The sequence below is a fragment of the Cryptotermes secundus genome, unplaced genomic scaffold, assembly GCF_002891405.2.
Source record: "Cryptotermes secundus unplaced genomic scaffold, Csec_1.0 scaffold683, whole genome shotgun sequence".
Classification (NCBI taxonomy): Eukaryota; Metazoa; Arthropoda; class Insecta; order Blattodea; family Kalotermitidae; genus Cryptotermes; species Cryptotermes secundus.
Window position 1 is genome coordinate 407539 of NW_019729903.1, and position 17727 is coordinate 425265.

General features: G+C 42.2%; 1 protein-coding gene across 2 annotated transcripts in view; it reads left to right on the forward strand.

Moving 5' to 3' along the window:
* The window catches only part of LOC111865785, a 325696-nt gene that overhangs the window by 26012 nt on the left and 281957 nt on the right, over positions 1–17727 (forward strand). Inside the window, exon 1 of one of the 2 annotated variants that reach the window (XM_033751957.1) lies at positions 15411–15789. The exons of the other annotated variant lie outside the window; for it this stretch is intronic. Within the exon in view, the coding sequence (XP_033607848.1) occupies positions 15714–15789 (76 nt within the window). The 5' untranslated portion in view covers positions 15411–15713. Of the gene's footprint in view, positions 1–15410; positions 15790–17727 lie in introns of those variants that run through there. 2 annotated transcript variants of the gene reach the window in all.

The window sequence follows — 17727 nt, forward strand, 5'->3', positions numbered from 1 at the left end:
CCTATCTTTATGTCATGATTTTGCCCTGCATTTTGGTGACGAGACAGCAACATACACTTAGTTTTCTCTGTGTTTACTTCTAGACCAACCTCTTTACTTGTTTCAATTACAGTTTGTGTGTTTTGCTTTATGGTATCTACATTATCCCCCAATAGATTCACATCATCAGCCTAGACCAACAGCTGATATGTCCTATTTAATTTCAGTCCCACCTGGTTTCCCTGGACCTTCCTAATGGCATATTCTAAAGCAAAGTTGAAAAGGAGTGGCGATAAAGTATCGCCTTGATTTAGACCATTCTGGACTGGAAATTTATCAGACAAATGTTTAACTACACCGAATTACTATACGTTTCGTTTAAACACATTTTAATCAACCTAACTAGTTTCATATTCTATCAGAATATTGTACAATACCTCACTCCTAACCGAATCATAGGCTTGATCATTATAACAAGACTATAAATTACGAAGCTCCTCATTAATCAGTTTTCTTCATCAGGCTGTTACTTCAACCCTCTTAGGTTCAAACATTCTCCTCGGCACCCTGTTCTCAAACGCTCCCTTCATGTGGGAGTGTGGGAGTGCAAGTTTTATAACCAAACAGACTATAAGCACAATTGTGTTTCTGCACGTGTTAAACTCAAAGCTTCCTATTGGCAGGAGGGAAGGCAGTTCTGAATGGTAGCGAACATTCACCAAACTTAATCATTCTGGGGTTCTCACGTCGGTGGTGCCGAATAGTCTGTAGAAGTTTACAGACGTTTCGGAGGAACGTACTTTCTCCCTCTTCATGGTTGAAGAGTAAGCTAGGCAACCAGCAAGATACAATCCACAATCACAATTCTACATCGATTAGAACATACGGCGTCGCGTACCAGAGATTTTTATTTTCTTCATGAATTTTTTGCTTTCGTTTCGATATATATTCTTCTTCCTCCTTTACCTGAATAAGTCCTCTGGCCTGTTTCAATTTCAGAATTAATCTGAAAAATATTAACCTCACAGAGAGTCATTAGAACGTCTTGGACGTGGGATAAGCCCATCACAAAGCCGTTACTTTACACAGAACAACATAAACACAGAACAGTACAGACAAATATTCGTACCTCGAGTGGGATTTGAACCCATGTTCCCATTGTATTTAGAAATATAATTTTAAAATATTATCTCTATCTAAATTAATTCTCGTAAACACAATTTTCGCTTAGGTAAATAGCTAACTAGAATCCCTCAATTTCCTAGCAAATATAAATATGCTGGAATATGTGACTATGTATTTATGTGAGAGTAAACAAAATGCTTACTAGCACAGATTTTTTTCGACCGTTCACTTGCCTACACTTTATGAAGATTTAAACGGATAATACTACCACCCACTCTCCTAGACAATGGACCTCATTTATGTAAGAGGATTAAAATTTTAAACCGAGCCAATCCATATTGAGCGTTCTCCGCCCAGCTCCCCAGCGCTGTAATTGTTTATTGATTTTCCATCCTAAGAGATCTCCATGTACCGTGCATCTCAATTCTACCCCCAACGAGTTGTGAAAACGAATTTCCAGTCCAGCTTTTCCCGTGATATAGTCCATAATAGTCTTTAGTTCTACTTTAGTTTCACGCTCTATTGGAGAGAGCTGTTACATATTTTGGAACTCGGTTTGTCTCTCATCCCAAGAACATCCACTAGAATCGTCCTCCTACGAACGACCCAGCTTTGTCTCACACTGATATGAATATATTTCGAATAAAGCTGCTGTACTTTCTACAATAATTCTTTGCGTACTTACACAATAGAGATCTAAATTTTCAAGTGAATTCGTTTATTCCTCTCAGATTTTTCAGCACTTACCAAAACGGGGATAGAACTATACAGAGTGTCCCAGAATTACCTCCGTCTGTTTTATATTTTATATCATTATCATATACAATTAAATTAAGTAAAGTAGGAGCCTTTCAGGAACACAGAAGAAAACTCTTATGTCAGAAGGTAGGTTATGAGAACCAAAGGGTTACATGAAGAAAGCAGTCTTCTGGGATGTGGCACCGTGTAGATGTGGTGTTAACCGACGTTTCGGTACAAGCAGACTGGTCTGCTTGTACCGGTTCTTACGGTCTCTTCGCTTGCGGATTTCTTATTTTTCCTTCTACCCTGAAGATGGAGGCAATAAGTTCCTCAGAAACGTCGATTAACACCACATCTACACGGTGCCACATCCCAGAAGACTGCTTTCTTCATAGTCACCGCCGTGAACACCTCAAATCTTACAAAGGCTTACGTGTTTAGTAGGTATCTAGAATAATTACATCACATTCCAGCTGTTGGAACTCCCTTTGTTTGGGAGCCAGTGGTGGGCAATATGAGCATTTCCGATAAGAACACATGGATGAAATTTCTGTACTATCGTTTTGTTTGGTAGTGTGGTTGTTTGCAATTGAGGTGTTATAAATAAAGAATCAAATTACCAACAAAAAGTTCTTGTTGTTTCCTTTGGTTCGACGCGACAGCATAGAAAACGACTCCTCCAACAATTCTTTGCTGCCGCGGGAAAGTGTTTACTGAGCTGTTGCTTAGCAACGATATGTGGATATGCAGACAGGCCCACAGACACTCCTCTAATACGACACGGACCGTATAGAAAACATGACCAATAATTCTTATATTGTTGTATTTGTTGCAGTGGTAACGTTTTTACCGAGCTGTTGCCTACCAACATAAATATACAGACGCACAGAGTGGTGCGAGAGATTTATGAAGTACGCCGTTGAGATAGCCTCAGGTGATATGATATACATACCAAGTTTCATGCACACTGTTTCAGGCATTCAAAAGTTGATTGGGGGGGGGATCACAGACAGCATGGTGGTCATATAATCCTACTTTTATTTTTAAAAATAAAGAAAGTATGTTAAAAACATGGAACATTATTCTAGTGAACTCGGACGGGTTCCTCACTGTAAATATGGCCAGAAGATGGCAGTAATGTACGACAGTGGATGGTACTACGTTTCAGTCGGTTTTTCAGTCTTGCAACCTTGTAGAGAAAATTACCTCTAGATAGCAAGTCCGCTTATTATACAGAACAGTCTTCCCATATCTTTCCAAGTACAAAAGAGCATATGAAACGAAATCGTTTCTTTTCAAATTGTCCTTTAAGGGCTGTAATGTATGAGACTCCACCGACTGGTAATTTATAAGAACTATAAATACTCATGAGAACTGTCAGAATTTCTTGTTGATTTTTGAAAGGATTAATACAAGTATCATTGTTAATGGAATCTAAACCACTTAAGAACTGAAGTTCAAGGAGTGAGAGAAGAGATAATGATGGGAGGCAGTAAGGGACACTACATTTAAGGGTAGGGGTGAATAAATATTTCTTCTCCGATTTGAAGGTTCCCGGGCAGTGCCCGTTTGCCCTTCTGCTAGAGGTATATTTGAGAGAGGGTGAAGCTTCAGGAAGCGAATAGGTATGAAGCCTGAAGGAAAGATGTGCCGGTGTTTTACTACGCATGATCGGAATTAATTTTTATTTTACGTTGGAAGACTGCACTATAGTAAAATTTTGCTCTAACATTTGGCCAGAACTATAGTAAGGAGAAATATGCATCAGGGTCAGAGTCAGAATTACTTTATGACTGGTGGTTTACCGTCAGTCAGTTTGTCTTGGCGCCAAGCCCCTTGAAAATCACGACCAGAGATTTTTTTTTTGCAACTGAACCATTGCGGTCATTGTCCTTACGTAACATTTTTTCTCACGAGTGGATGGGTTTGTCTCTTATGAATATGCTTTGCCTTCCGTCTGTATTGCACATACAGCATGATATTGAAAATTCTTCCTTGTGCACTATACATATGTCCTCTGTCGGTCCAGGTTCGCAAAGCAGATTAAGCATGTCTTACCTATCTTATGCTACAACGGCAGTCTAGTCATTTGAACGGTCGTAAGCCTTAGCACCACAAAGTTTAAACTTCTTAATGATTATTTTCTAATTTTGAATTCTCCTTCTCCTATGATATAAACATGTTTATTATCATATTTTTATGATTGAATTTGAAATTTCTCTACATAATATATAAAAACTCCGTTCTTCTTAGGAAACACATTACATCTCCGCTACAAAGACAAGCCAATTAACGCTGTTTACTGTGCAAACCATGCGAAACACACAAATACATTCTGTCGGCAGAATGCAGAATTTTAGTAGGTCAAGATTTGGTGTATATAGTAACCACTGGGCCTTAAAGAGTTAAAAATAAAAGATAAGGAACGTTTTTAATCTCGGCACCAGATGGAGCTAAGCAAGTTTAACCCACCGACCACTTTACCCTTGGAGAAAGAGCCCCCAGTAACGAATGGGTAGGAGACAATATGGACCCCAGAGCCGGCCTTTACGCTGTGGGGTAGCGAGAGTCATATTTTTCCAGCCAATCTAACCCCGATACTTCAATTGAACAGCAAATAATCTGGTCGCTATACCGACTGAGCTATTCTGATTTTCACACTTGAAATTTTACAATTTTATGTTAACATTTCGACTCTGATGCACTGCCATTCCCACAAGGGACTCGAACACAACATCACCTTCAAACTGAAATGGAATTATCCAATGTGTGATACTTGTCGCGTTATTATTTTTTTGACCATGGATTTAATCTCGCGTCCAGCCGCAAATGTGTCCACACGTTTCCGCCATTTTCAGAAACAACAGTAACAACGTCCATGTTGTTGTCGTTGGAGCCAGCTGTCGTAATGACGACATGTGTGCAGGCAGTCCATTGGGAACGTGTTTGACAACACTGTGGTCGTGCTTTGAATTGATACTGGGAAACTACACGTGTCTGTATTTGAAATATGTCTATTACCATCGTAAATCTGACCACATTCTGGTCAAGGCTCAATGTGATGCCCTGATGCCAGGGTTTGCTGTTCATTACGTGCCTAATATATTTGATTTTGTTACGTTTCCTGTACATCCAAAATACAAAGTTACAAGAGTGGATCTGATGTCTTTATTGGGGTTATTCTACGGCGTTGGCAGTAGCTAGATCGCATAGCGTCGAATTTTACGATGATACATAAATGATGATTTGCAAATGATTTTGAAGGATATGGTAGCGGGTTCATGGAGGTACTATCCACTCATTTGCATGGATGGACTGAGAAAAGCTAGGAAAATTCTCATTCAGCACAGCCGTTACCCCGAGTGATGACCTCTGACTGATGACCTCTGTAATGTAAGTCGAAAACGCTTCAGATTAAGTCAGTTTTCTCGGTATGTCATAATTGCGGAGGCAAAGGAGATATCCCTACACAGTAAGCCCTCACTAATCATGTTACAGTTAATCTGGATGTCTGATAATCCGGATCGAAATATGAAAAATGAACAATTCTGTTCACAGTTCAGTATATACTTTAAAAGGACATACGGGATTTAAGAGCAAGAGGACTTTCAGACTGCATTGAAAGCAGGTGGAGAGACTGAAACCATGCAAGAAAATATCCAAGATTGACTTGGGTTGGATGAAGGACAGCCTGGATTGCAGCATCTGACAGAGGAAGAAATTGCTGCAGTAATATTTTTGTAATTATTTCCATCAGCACTCCCTATATTACTAAATTTTCAATTTATTTCATTTCTGAGTTTTTCTTTTTAAACTCTCATTTACTTCATTAATCCGGACTATCACTTAATCCGGATGACCTCACCCCCAACTGATCCGGATTAGCGAGGGTTACTGTACTCTATTTTAATTAAGTAGAGTGCCATGAAGACGTATGGAGGACTGGAGTTATACTTCCACAACTGTTGATCTCTGAACTTGCTGGAATTGAGTAGTCAGCTTCATGCCCCGGCCGCTTTACCCTCAGGCAAAGAGCCTCCTGTACCCAGTGGGTAGGAGGCTGGGTGAGCCAATATGAAAGCTAAGGTGGAGAGAAATATTTTTTATCCCTGCTGGAAATTGAACACCAGTCGTCCATCCCGCAATCTGACAAAGAAATTGTACACAGTTCATCTAAAGAAACATTTTGGAAAACGTCAACTTGGTAGGCCGAAAAGGAAATGCATGGAGTATATGAATATGGGAGGGAAATATACGAGCTTGTGAGCGTGGAAGGTGGACACAAATGGCTGAGAATCTTGTTCAATAATCAGGTTTGTTAGTAGCGGTGGTGAAGATTCGGTTTCTAATATCACGCTGCTGGATATATATGCATATGCATATGATGAACCATTCATTATTATATTGACTGAGGAGTTGTGGCGGAAGTGACGTTGACAGCTATCTCGCTATTGATTCGTATAATTTACATACGAAACAAAATCCTATACATATTGAACGCGTCTGCCACTCGATGAAGCGTCTTGTTTATTGCAAACTTCGCCATCAGATTGACGTGTGACTTCGAAAGTAAAGGAATATATTCCAGGCCTACAGCTCCGTTGTTTCGCATACTGCCTACACAAAACAATGCAAAACCAACCCCAATAGAGTGCACAGATATTCATTCGTCTGACCGACCATCCAATGATTGATCACAGTGCCGGCCAGTGTTGCCAACACTTTCAAATCATCATCGGTTCTTGTATATAAGAATTTGTTCCTTAACATTCATGAGAAAATTTCTGAAGTGATAGGATGAATACAGTGAGATTTAGGATTCTAATGGCGTGATTTGAAAAACACAATCATCTGGTAGGTGACGCCATGTAGTATGATACAAATTTTTAAGATCTGGGAATAGAACATATTTCTTGCTTCTTCAATATCTTGGGGATGGACGAAAAGGGGGGTCGGAGTTCGAGTCCCGGTAAGGTCAAAACTTTTCTTCACTTCATCCAGACCGGTTCTGAGGTCCACACAATCTCCTATTCAATGGGTATGGGGATTCTTTTCCGGGATTAAAGTGGCCGGGGCTTGAAGCTGTCCACTAACCTCCAACTAATGCCGAGATCAAGAAAACGTGGATCTATACATCCGCTCCCCCGTACTTCTTCATGGCATTGTGTTTAATTAGTTAAGCACAGAAACAACTTTACTTTTTTTTTTTCAATATCTGGGGTAAACTAATTCAAGACTAGACAACATTATATCCCAGAATTAAATACTTTTCAAGAAAAAGTTTTACCGATATATTTACCTTCTTTCTTCACATCTGCAACCTGACGGAAAAATATAGAAATAAAACCGAAATTTTATTGAAAGCAATATTAATTAAATAAATATTATATTTCAGTATAAGTTTCACAGAATTTACAGGTCAGATAAACTACAAATATTATTATTCAACGTAACTATAACACAAAATGTTGAGCAAGTCGTTTCACAGTCGCTCATTCCGTGTTAACAACTCACTAGAATGTAGAACTGTCCATCTCTCCCTGTTGGCTCCGTGTTGCGTCACAACGGGAAAGGCTTTGCTGGCAACGCGTGCGTTATCGCGTCGCGCTCTTTCCACCATTCCCAACATACTATATGATTCCTCCCCATGTGAAGGTGTTAGAATACTTCCACTGTAGCCCTGCGAGTCATAGAACCCTGTACCTGGGGGTATAACTGGGAGACATAACTACAGAGACCTGACGATTTTTTTCTGTAAAAGAAAATTATTGCCACAAAATTCAAATATGTGAAAACCAGATGACAACTGCAAAAATCTTCTAAGGAAGGCTATGTCACATTGCTAAGCGTCATTGCTTAGCAACGACGAGTAAACAACGGTTGCTAGGCAATGACGCTTGCGTTGTCACACTTGCTTGAATGTGGGCAGTTCCCACAATGGGCTGTTTTGCCAATGATCATGATATAAGACTTATCTTGTTTTTTCCACTTGTGTTCATAATCTTGAGGTACTTGGTTCGAATGCCGGCCAGGACACCGGCAATGCTGACAGCGGTTTTGCGTGATTTACTTCATCCCTTCCAGGCAAATGCCGACAGAGTAACTTAGTTATACCACTGTCGCTCCCTTTCAAGTCCTTTACTCTTCATTATTTACCCTTCACCCACCGACTCGACGCTATGCATTGTAACTGCTGTAACGGTCATGAAATAACCCATAGCATACTCGTGTCTTGTATTCGGTAATATGTGTAAAGGATTAAGTTGTTCCTTTTGCTTAATTAATTAAGCACTACTCCATGAAGGCACATGTGGGAGTGGAGGTATAGCTCCACCATTTTTGAACTTGGCACTAGATGGAGGTGAGTGGTCAACTTCATGCTCCGGCCGTTTCAACCACGGGAAAATCGCTAGCGATACCCACTGGATAGGAGACTGGCGGGCCCAAGAGCTGGCCTGGATGCTGTGGAGATGAGAGAAATCTTGCACCCCCGGGGGTCGAAATCGCGCCGTCCAACCCGCAGTTCATCGCAATACAGGCTGAGCTATCCCGACTTCCTGTAAGGGGCTGAGGTTGCCTAATGATCTATCTACGCACCAGTGTTATTATTTCTAACTAGCAACCTGAACATCGTGATTACTAATTCTCATTGCACGCAGATGGATTTGAGTCATTAAAATTAATTGGAAGAGATGGAGAAGAGCGTACTCATAATCTTGCACCCGTTTAGATACCTCAGAATTGAAAAAAAAAGACACATCCTTCCCACTTAGCAGTAGTTTTTACGTATTTACGTATTTATTCAAGTATTTATTTGGGGTTCACGTAATGACGCCTTCAGTAGTTCAGACCATATAGCGTCGTATAAGAGGATGACAGTGAATTATGAATCGAAAAGGACGTGGAAAGAAGTGGTCGTGGCCAAAATTCAAAGTGATATCCCGTCATTCGCTTGCAAGAATAGAATATGTTTTCATGAATCATTTCCCTTTGTTGTCAGTATCTATATTACGTAGCGTCGACTGGTAACATGATAGAAAAAATAACCGGAGAGGATTTGGAAAGAAGCGATCATGCCTCCATCGAGTCACTTCAGAGGTATCTACCTGGAGTAACTGAGAAGAACCACGAACAATCGCAGAGACCTAGCCTATGTGCCAGCCCAGATCCGAAAAGAACGCCTCCAGAACAGGAGTTTAGTGATGGCAGAGGAAAATAGGGCATGTACTGTCTTCGCTCGCTTCGAAACCGGGATCGTGGGTTCGAATGCCACTCAGGGCATGAATATTTACTTTGTGTTTGTGTACAGCTAGAGGCCTTGTGACGACCTGATCACCCACCCAAGGGGTCCTACCGAATGTGTAAGATCTAGAACAACCGAAGTGAACGGAGAAGTTCATGGAGGTAGGCCTAGGCCCACTGGGGCTGTAGTGCCAAGAAAAAAAAAAGAAGAGGGAAATAGGGAAGAATCTCTGTCAGAATATTCGGTATTCCTACCGAGGTTCGAACCTGATATCTCCCAAATACGAGTCAGAACTTTCAATACGAAATGGATCGAAAGGCGTTAGGAATGCTGCAGATGAAGGTACAGCCTAGGACAGAGACTCTGCGGTGTTCTGCAAGCCGATCTGAACTCTGACACTGAGGGCCTGGAGCCGGAGAAGTGCGATAACTTGTCTCGTCACCGTAGCGTGAAACCTCCTTCCGAATATGTGCTCATCTTCCATATGTATATGAATATATTGACTTAACTTGCTAATGTAAACAGTTCACACACATCTCTCCTTCTATAGCAATTTAAAGCGGTCTATAGTATTTGTGAAGATGATTGTCTTCTGGGATGTAACACCGTATAGTTGTGTAGAATGTTACTAACTTTTCAGTGGAATACGTTGCCTCCATCTTCAGGCTAGGAAACTAAGCCGAGTGTGGAAGGAAGGATAGAGAAGGGACAGAGAGCGGGCCTGCGAGGGAACGTAGGACGGTGTAAAGCAGGCATGTCAAACTCAACTTGTACAGAGGGCCACCTCAGCCCTCTAAGTAACAGTCTAGGGCCGCACTTCAAAATAGAAATGTACATTAGATTTTGATACAAGGAAATTTAATTCTATTTATTATTCACGAATAATTTCAATATAATTACCTAAAGTCACATATCTTACAGTTCTAAAAAGCAAAAGAATGCCATTTTTGACAAGTATCAAACAACTTTTCAATATGTAAAAAGAGAGATTACACAAGAAATTATGTTAGAAATAGCAAAACATTGAATTTCCTGCGGCCTGCTAATTTATGTCTGCGTGAGACTTCTTGTCTTCTGGTCTGTTGTAAAATTGTCTTTATAAAAAATATTTCTAATAAAATTTAATATTGATTTTAATATCAATTAGCTCTAAAAGTTGAGGGGCCGCACTTTGTGGCTATGGGGACCGCATGCGGCCCACGGGCCGCATGTTTGACATGGCTGGTGTAAAGAATACTGACCATCATGAGCGCCTCCCAAGGGCAGAGTGATAGGGTGAAATAATGGCTTTGTTTGTATCAATGGAAGAAAGCGTACGGAAACAGCGGCCCTTTGAAGTTCTTTCTTCAAGACAGGAGAGAATAAGAGAATTTTCTCTCATTATTCTTTATATTTTTCGCTGGTTCCATATTCGTTCTGCCTATACCCTTACCACTTTCATCCACACCCAACCACCTTGAATATATAGACGCTATTGTGAACTTATACCACATTTTACGACGTCACAAACTACAAAACAATAATCATCATTATCATGGCCATGATAACCTGATATCGAAAGATACGAACAATTCGTGGTTTTGTTCTAAAACGAATTTTTACTACTAACAGTGTATGGAAATACCATTCTGAGTTCAGCAATGTTTCTTTCTTTGATACTACGGCCCCAATTTGGGCCTTGGCCTAGCTCCATGAAACTCTCCGTTTCACTTCGGTTTACCAGATTTCAGACATTCGGTAGGACTCATTGGGCGGGTGATCAGCTCGTCACAAGGCCTCTAACTGTACACAAACACAGAAGAACGCGCGCGCGCGCACACACACACACACACACACACACACACAAACATTAAACATCCATGCCCTGAGTAGGATTCGAACCCATGACCCCTGCTGCCGAGCAAGCGAAGACATTGCATGCCTTAGAGCGCTCGGTTACCGTGACCGGGTCAGCAATATTACAAATTTTAATAAGCACTCAGAAAGTGCAATCTTCCATACAAAATGGATACCGGGGGGTGTTTCTTGTTTCTACGGGGTAAGGAGGTACGGCCGTGAAGCTGGCCATTCACCTCCATGTAGTGCCAAGGTTAAGAATGGGTGAGCTATACCTCCACTCAGCCATACATCTTGAAAGTGTTGTGTTTAATTAAGTAAGCCCAGGGATCACTTTACCAGTACCAAGAAAATATCTATTACGTTAAAGCTCTATAAGCCGTTGTTGGGATGTATATAACCATGGGATCTTGGTTAATTTACGGTTTTAAAATAATCTGAAGTGACTGCATACGTCAGCAAAAACCAGCACTCTTAACATAACCTCAAATTTTCATTATACCAATATCACATTTGTCTCTGCTCATTATCTAAGATATATTTTATATATACGACGTTCCGGGAGGTATCATTATTCGCCTGATTAGGCGGCTGTTGTCACTATACCCCCCCCCTCCTTGGTGTCTCCACCTTATCGTGGTGAGGGGGTTTGAGTATGCCAAGGACCCTGAGAGCTATACCAGCGGTAGCGTAGCTACTGGCAGGGCCTCCCTTGCTGGACAGGTCAAAGGGTAGGCATCAGACGAAGAGAGACACCAAAAACTGATGTCGGAAGCAGCGTCATCAGCAGCGACTTGAAGCACAGAGCAAATGATGCTCGAGATGGTTCAAGTTCGTATAGCAACAGGCGTGACCAGAGTGGTTTGAACGGCTGTTGTACTGCGATGTGGAAAGCAAATGGAAAAACTACCACATTATCACTTTTCCTGGATAATCTCTTTCCAAAAACAGAAGATCGCATTAAGTGGAGAAACTGTTTTGGAAGAGACTGTGGACCTGTCGCCTGACAGATTACTGATGATGATGATGATGTCACTATACTGACATATTTATATTATTTTTCATTTCGACATTAGAAATAACAAGGGTTGGGCCAGAATCCGAGACATTTTGTATGCTAAAAACTCTAACGATTTCACTAGTGTATTGGCCTGGTATTTAAAAGGATTCGAGTTCGTTACTGAACGTAGCCAATGAGACATGAAACATTCCGCTAATGATCTAGCCGATTATATGAAGATATAGACGACGATGAACTTCATAGTCACCGCCATGCGAACTTCGAGTCTTACAAGGTTTTCTGACTAATTAACTCCATGAAGCGAGATTCCTTCTTGAGAAGCTAGTAGTTGCTCAAGGAATTATCATTATTTTACGGAACCCGAAGGTTCACTACCGCGTTCACAAGGCCATACAAGCGGACCCTCTCCTAGCTACATGCATCCAATCCACAGCCTCCCGTCCTGTTTCTGCCAGAGGAGAGTTGTGGCGCTCTCTGACACGGCAGCACTCTCCAGTTGACATCTACCGCTCTCTCATTACCCGTGTCCCAAAGGATGAGAGTCGAATATCGAACGTACGGTATCAGGACAGCGAATAATGAGGCTATGAGAGAAACGAGGACAAAGGAAGAGAAAAAGAGTGCCTCTTCTGGAGTACGTCGCAGTGTAGTCCGCTGAAATTCAACCAACGTTTGGAAGGAACAAATCGCATCCATCTTCAGGGTCCAAGCCACAAGCCAGCATGAAGTATGCAGAAACAAAAAACTTGCTTCATGCTTGTTCGTTGTCTCAAGTACTCTTCGACACTGAAGATGAAGATGCTATTTCCCCCTAAAGGTCTGTTGACTTCCAACGGAATACATGGCATTACGTCCCAGAACGTAACCGACGCCGGTTGAATTTCAACGTACTACACGGAGTATTATCCCAGAAGGTAACCGACGCCGGTTGAATTTCAACGTACTACACGGCGTTATATCCAAAAAGGTAACCGACGCAGGTTGAATTTCGACGGACTACACGGCGTTATATCCCAGAAGATAACCAACGTCGGTTGAATTTCAAAGAACTACACGGCGTTATATCCAAAAAGGTAACCGACGCCGGTTGAATTTCAACATACTACATGGCATTATATCCCAGAAGGTAACCGACGCAGGTTGAATTTCAAAGAACTACACGGCGTTATATCTCAGAAGGTAACCGACGCCGGTTGAATTTCAAAGAAATACACGGCGTTATATCCAAAAAGGTAACCGACGCAGGTTGAATTTCGACGGACTACACGGCGTTATATCCCAGAAGATAACCAACGTCGGTTGAATTTCAAAGAACTACACGGCGTTATATCCAAAAAGGTAACCGACGCAGGTTGAATTTCAACGTACTACACGGCGTTTTATCCCAGAAGGTAACCGACGCCGGTTGAATTTCAACGTACTACACGGCGTTATATCCCAGAACGAAACCGACGCCGGTTGAATTTCAACGTACTACACTGCGCTATATCCCAGAAGGTAACCATCGCTGCAAGAACCTCAAATCCTGCAGAGGGCGAAAAGATCAAAAAAGCTACTGAGAAAAAAGAAGGCGAGGCAGAGTGGAGAAGAATCAGATCGATTATCAGCAAGTGGGTGAACGCGAAGTGTGCAACTGACAGCTTCATCACGTTGCTACAGTAACAGTACTTCGCCGTCTCATCCACGTGGAGAAGAATATTAACAAAACAAAGAGAGAGAGAGAGAAGATGCATTTAACGGCCTGCATATATCGGTGGGTAAGGCGGCCAGGGTGTGGGCTGGAGGACAGACGACCCGGGGTTCGATTGCCGGTTGGGACAACACATTTTTCTCTTCTCCACAGCGTCCGGACGGACTCTGCTACCCATGAAGTCAACTATAAAATGGGTACAGGAGGCAAAGTGTCCGGGGCGTGAAGCAAACCACTCAGCTCCATCTAGTGCTAAGGCTAAGACTTCTGGAGTGACACCTTCACCCCTCCATATGTTTTCACGGCGTGGTGCTTAATTAAACATAGGGACAGACTTACTTTCTGAGGTACGCATTTGTTTTGGCTGTCACAAATATAGGTCTGTGGGAAATACGTTTCTGTCGACGTGTACGGCTATATTTAACGTTAAACAGCATGTTTCTTCCTTGTAGTATACTTGCATGTGCCCTCTGGTTCGAAGAACTTTGTCAGGACGATACGTTGCTTTTTTTTTTTTTTTTTTTTTTTGTTTTNCACAGTGACCGCGCGGTCTGAGGCATGAACTGTCTTTGAATTCCACTCGCGGTATGGATGTCTATGTATATTTATTCTGTGATTGTACTGTCCTGTATGTAGGTAGAGGTCTTGCGACGGGCTGATCATCCGTCTAAGGGGTCCTACCGACTGTATAGGATTACGAAAGTGACAAAGCGGTCAGTGCCCCATAAAAGGCCGTTAAGTCGTCGACTAATGAATGAATAAATGACCACCAATTAAATTGCTATTAGATCAGCTTCAGGTTAAGAAAATCATTCGTAGTTTGAGGTACTGGTAGCGTAAATAAACTCTTAAACAAATAAATACCTTTTTTATGTTTTTTCTCTTGTGCAAGGAGTAGAGGTAAAATTATCCCTGTAAGTAATTAAATACCATGCAATAATGGCGATTATGTAGATACATTCAATGTTTTACATTAAAGGAAAAAGTTAAAGTTTTCCTTGTGCTTAATTAAATTAGAACCGCGCTATGAAGGCGTATGAGGGAGTGGAGGTATAGCTCCAATATTCCTGACCTCAGCACTAGATGGAGGTGAGTGGTCATATTCACACCCGGTACCCATTGGCTGAGCTCCAGAGCCGGTGTGGACACTGCGGAGTGGAGAAAAATCCCTTGTCCCTTCCGGGAATCGAAACCCGGTCGTCCAGCCAATCGCTACGCCGACTGAGCTATCCCGGCTCGTACACAAAGTACATTGCTCCACAAAACTGATATCTATGGTCTGAATCCGCTTGGTGCTTGAGAAGTTCATGTGAATACATGTCTGTGGACGTCTCCCAACATTTCGTGTTTCTTTTATCAGCGGGAAATATATGTCACCACGGAAATATTGTGAGAAGAACGGTTAAACACAAGCACAGAGGGGTTAAGATTAAATATTCATGCAGAAGTCAACGTTGCCCGAAAGAAGGTTACTCAGTGAAACAGTGACCACCCTCCCTTCACGGTCCCCGCACGGTCAACTGCTCTGGGAGGGTACGTAACAATGAAAGAACCATAACGTCACGTACGCCGACGCAAGAAGGTGACGGCGGGCGTCATGAAGTTGGAAGCTCTACAACCTCTCGTTGAGGCGATGGATTCTGTAAGGGTCTTGAGGGAGAGAGGGGATTACTGGCGCCCAATGCGCTTGCGCTGAAAAGGATGATGGTAACAGGGAGGGGGGGTGTAGGAAAGTGTGGAATGTGTCGGCGAGGTTTGCGACAGTTGGGGTTGGAGGTTGGTTCGGGTATAGGGATAGGATTCCAGCTCGTAAGGACAGATAGACGGACGGACGAGAAGGCTTAAATGAGGACTACAACATCCTCTTAGAGAATTCACTGAAGGCGACTGTTTTTTCACACGCTGATGTATAGGACTTGAAGCATAGTGAAATTAGGTTATTCTGAGATAGTTCGAATATTTATTTTTTATTTTCTTTGTTTTGCTTATACGGTTTTTGTTTTATCCTAAACCGAGATAAGAACTGGGTGTTGCGTGCACTCCGACACCACGCAAACTGTAGACTGCCGTCTGCGTGTATGAGACTGACCAGCACGGGAAGAACACAAGCTACAGGGACACCACAAGTGGCAGGCGAGACCACCAGAAGCACAGGTAGGTCCTTATGGCTCATTGGCGGGCCACTTCAAGTAAATGGAGCACACAGAGTCAAATGATGGGATATTTGAACAAGAGGTTCGTGAAAAAGAGATAAAGAGAGATAGAAAGTATGGTAGAAGAATAGATAAAGAGAAGAATAATAGTAAAAGCGAGACACTTTATTGGGGGGAGAGAGAAATAGTATAATTTTGTTACAAGTTTAGCATACTTCACCCTGTCATCCTTTTGATAAGGAAAATGTGAAAGTGAATAAGTTATGATGGTTATAAGCAGTGGCTTGAGACGGGGAATGCGAAATTTTGATTTTCTGAATTAATGTCGACATATAATTTGGGAAAATAATCTTAGTGGCTTTGACAGCAAGAGAACTTAATTTTGATAAATTTTAAATCCGGAGGTATGCATGAAAAACAGGCAGTAGCAACGTTGGAACTTAGCAACCAACTGCCTACTTTCCTTTCATACGACACGGACCGCAGAGAAAACGAAATTTCTGGAAGCGGGACACTAAGACATACAAAGAGCAAAATGATCACATAAGCCTCCTTGACAAGACAGGGACCACTTAGAAAACTAAAATATTTTGGGGGGATACAGACTGCAAGATGATCTCATTTTATACAATGCGAACTGCACAGGATATGAAAAGAATGAAGTTGAACGCACTAAGAAACAGCTATGTGATCTCGCACGCCCCTCCTATTTTTTGAAAATGAAAGTAGACTCAGAAGGAAAGATACCAATGGATCTAAGAGAGACAGGATGGTATGGTATGGATTGGATTGATCTGTCTCAGGATAGGGACCAGTGCAGGGCTCTTGTGAACACGGTAATGAATCTTCTGGTTCCATAAAATGCTGGGAAATTCTTGAGTAGCTGCAGAATTGGCGGCTACTCAAGAAGGGCTCAGCTCCATTAGTAAGTAGATCATACCGCGCCATAGCTCAAGCGGTTAGTCGCTGGCTTCTCATCACGGCGGCCCGGGTTCGATCCCGGGTCTGGTCAAGTGGGATTTGTGGTGGACAAAGAGGCGCTGGGGCAGGTTTTCTCCGAGTACTTCGGTTTCCCATGACAATCTTCATTCCACCAATTGCTCCACAATCACCCTCACCTATCATCTAGGGCTGGTACAAGAGGCCAGAAGTGACCGCAGTACAAGGGACTTAGGCCCACCCCACTAGCAATAAAACAGTAAGTAGATGAGTAAGTAAGGAAAGTAGACCAAAAGTGGATCTTAACAATATACGGTTTGAGATTGTATACTGGATACATAATTTGGGTCATAACATCGTAACAAGCCTTCGGATTCCGCCCCCACCCCCAAAAAAAAGAGGATGTCCTATTATTGTCTGCTTCTTGTTCGGTTGTTTCACGAAGCTCTCCGTACCGCAGACAGTGTGGCGCTGAGCGGGAGGCTGTTGGACGAACTGGAAGGCATATAGATGAAAGCAACGATGGCCCCATCGACATACAGTACAGGAAATCGAATGGAAGGACTGAGGAAAATCGCGAAAACCCACAGTCAGAATAACCGGTGTCGCGGCCCGAGATTCGAACCCAGCATATCCCGAATAGGAATATAGGGTGTTACAGCTACTCTATCCCGCTCGAAATCTTTGTCTGTACTGCAACCCATAAACCAAAACATCTGGGTCACCGCCCCAGACATCATTATCAGAAACTCCGAAATCTGCAACACAATGACCGCTTCTGTCTCAAAAAACGTAAAAATTAGTATATGCAAAACAATAGTTTCACCTGTGGTTCGGTATGGGTGTGAAACTTGGTCTCTGACATTAAGAGAGGAACATAAACTGAGGATGTTTGAGAACAGGGTGTTGAGTAAAATATTTTGCCCGAAGCGAGAGATGAAGCGACCGGAGGTTGGAGAAAACTGCGTAATGAGGATCTTCTTAACTTGTACTCTTCTCC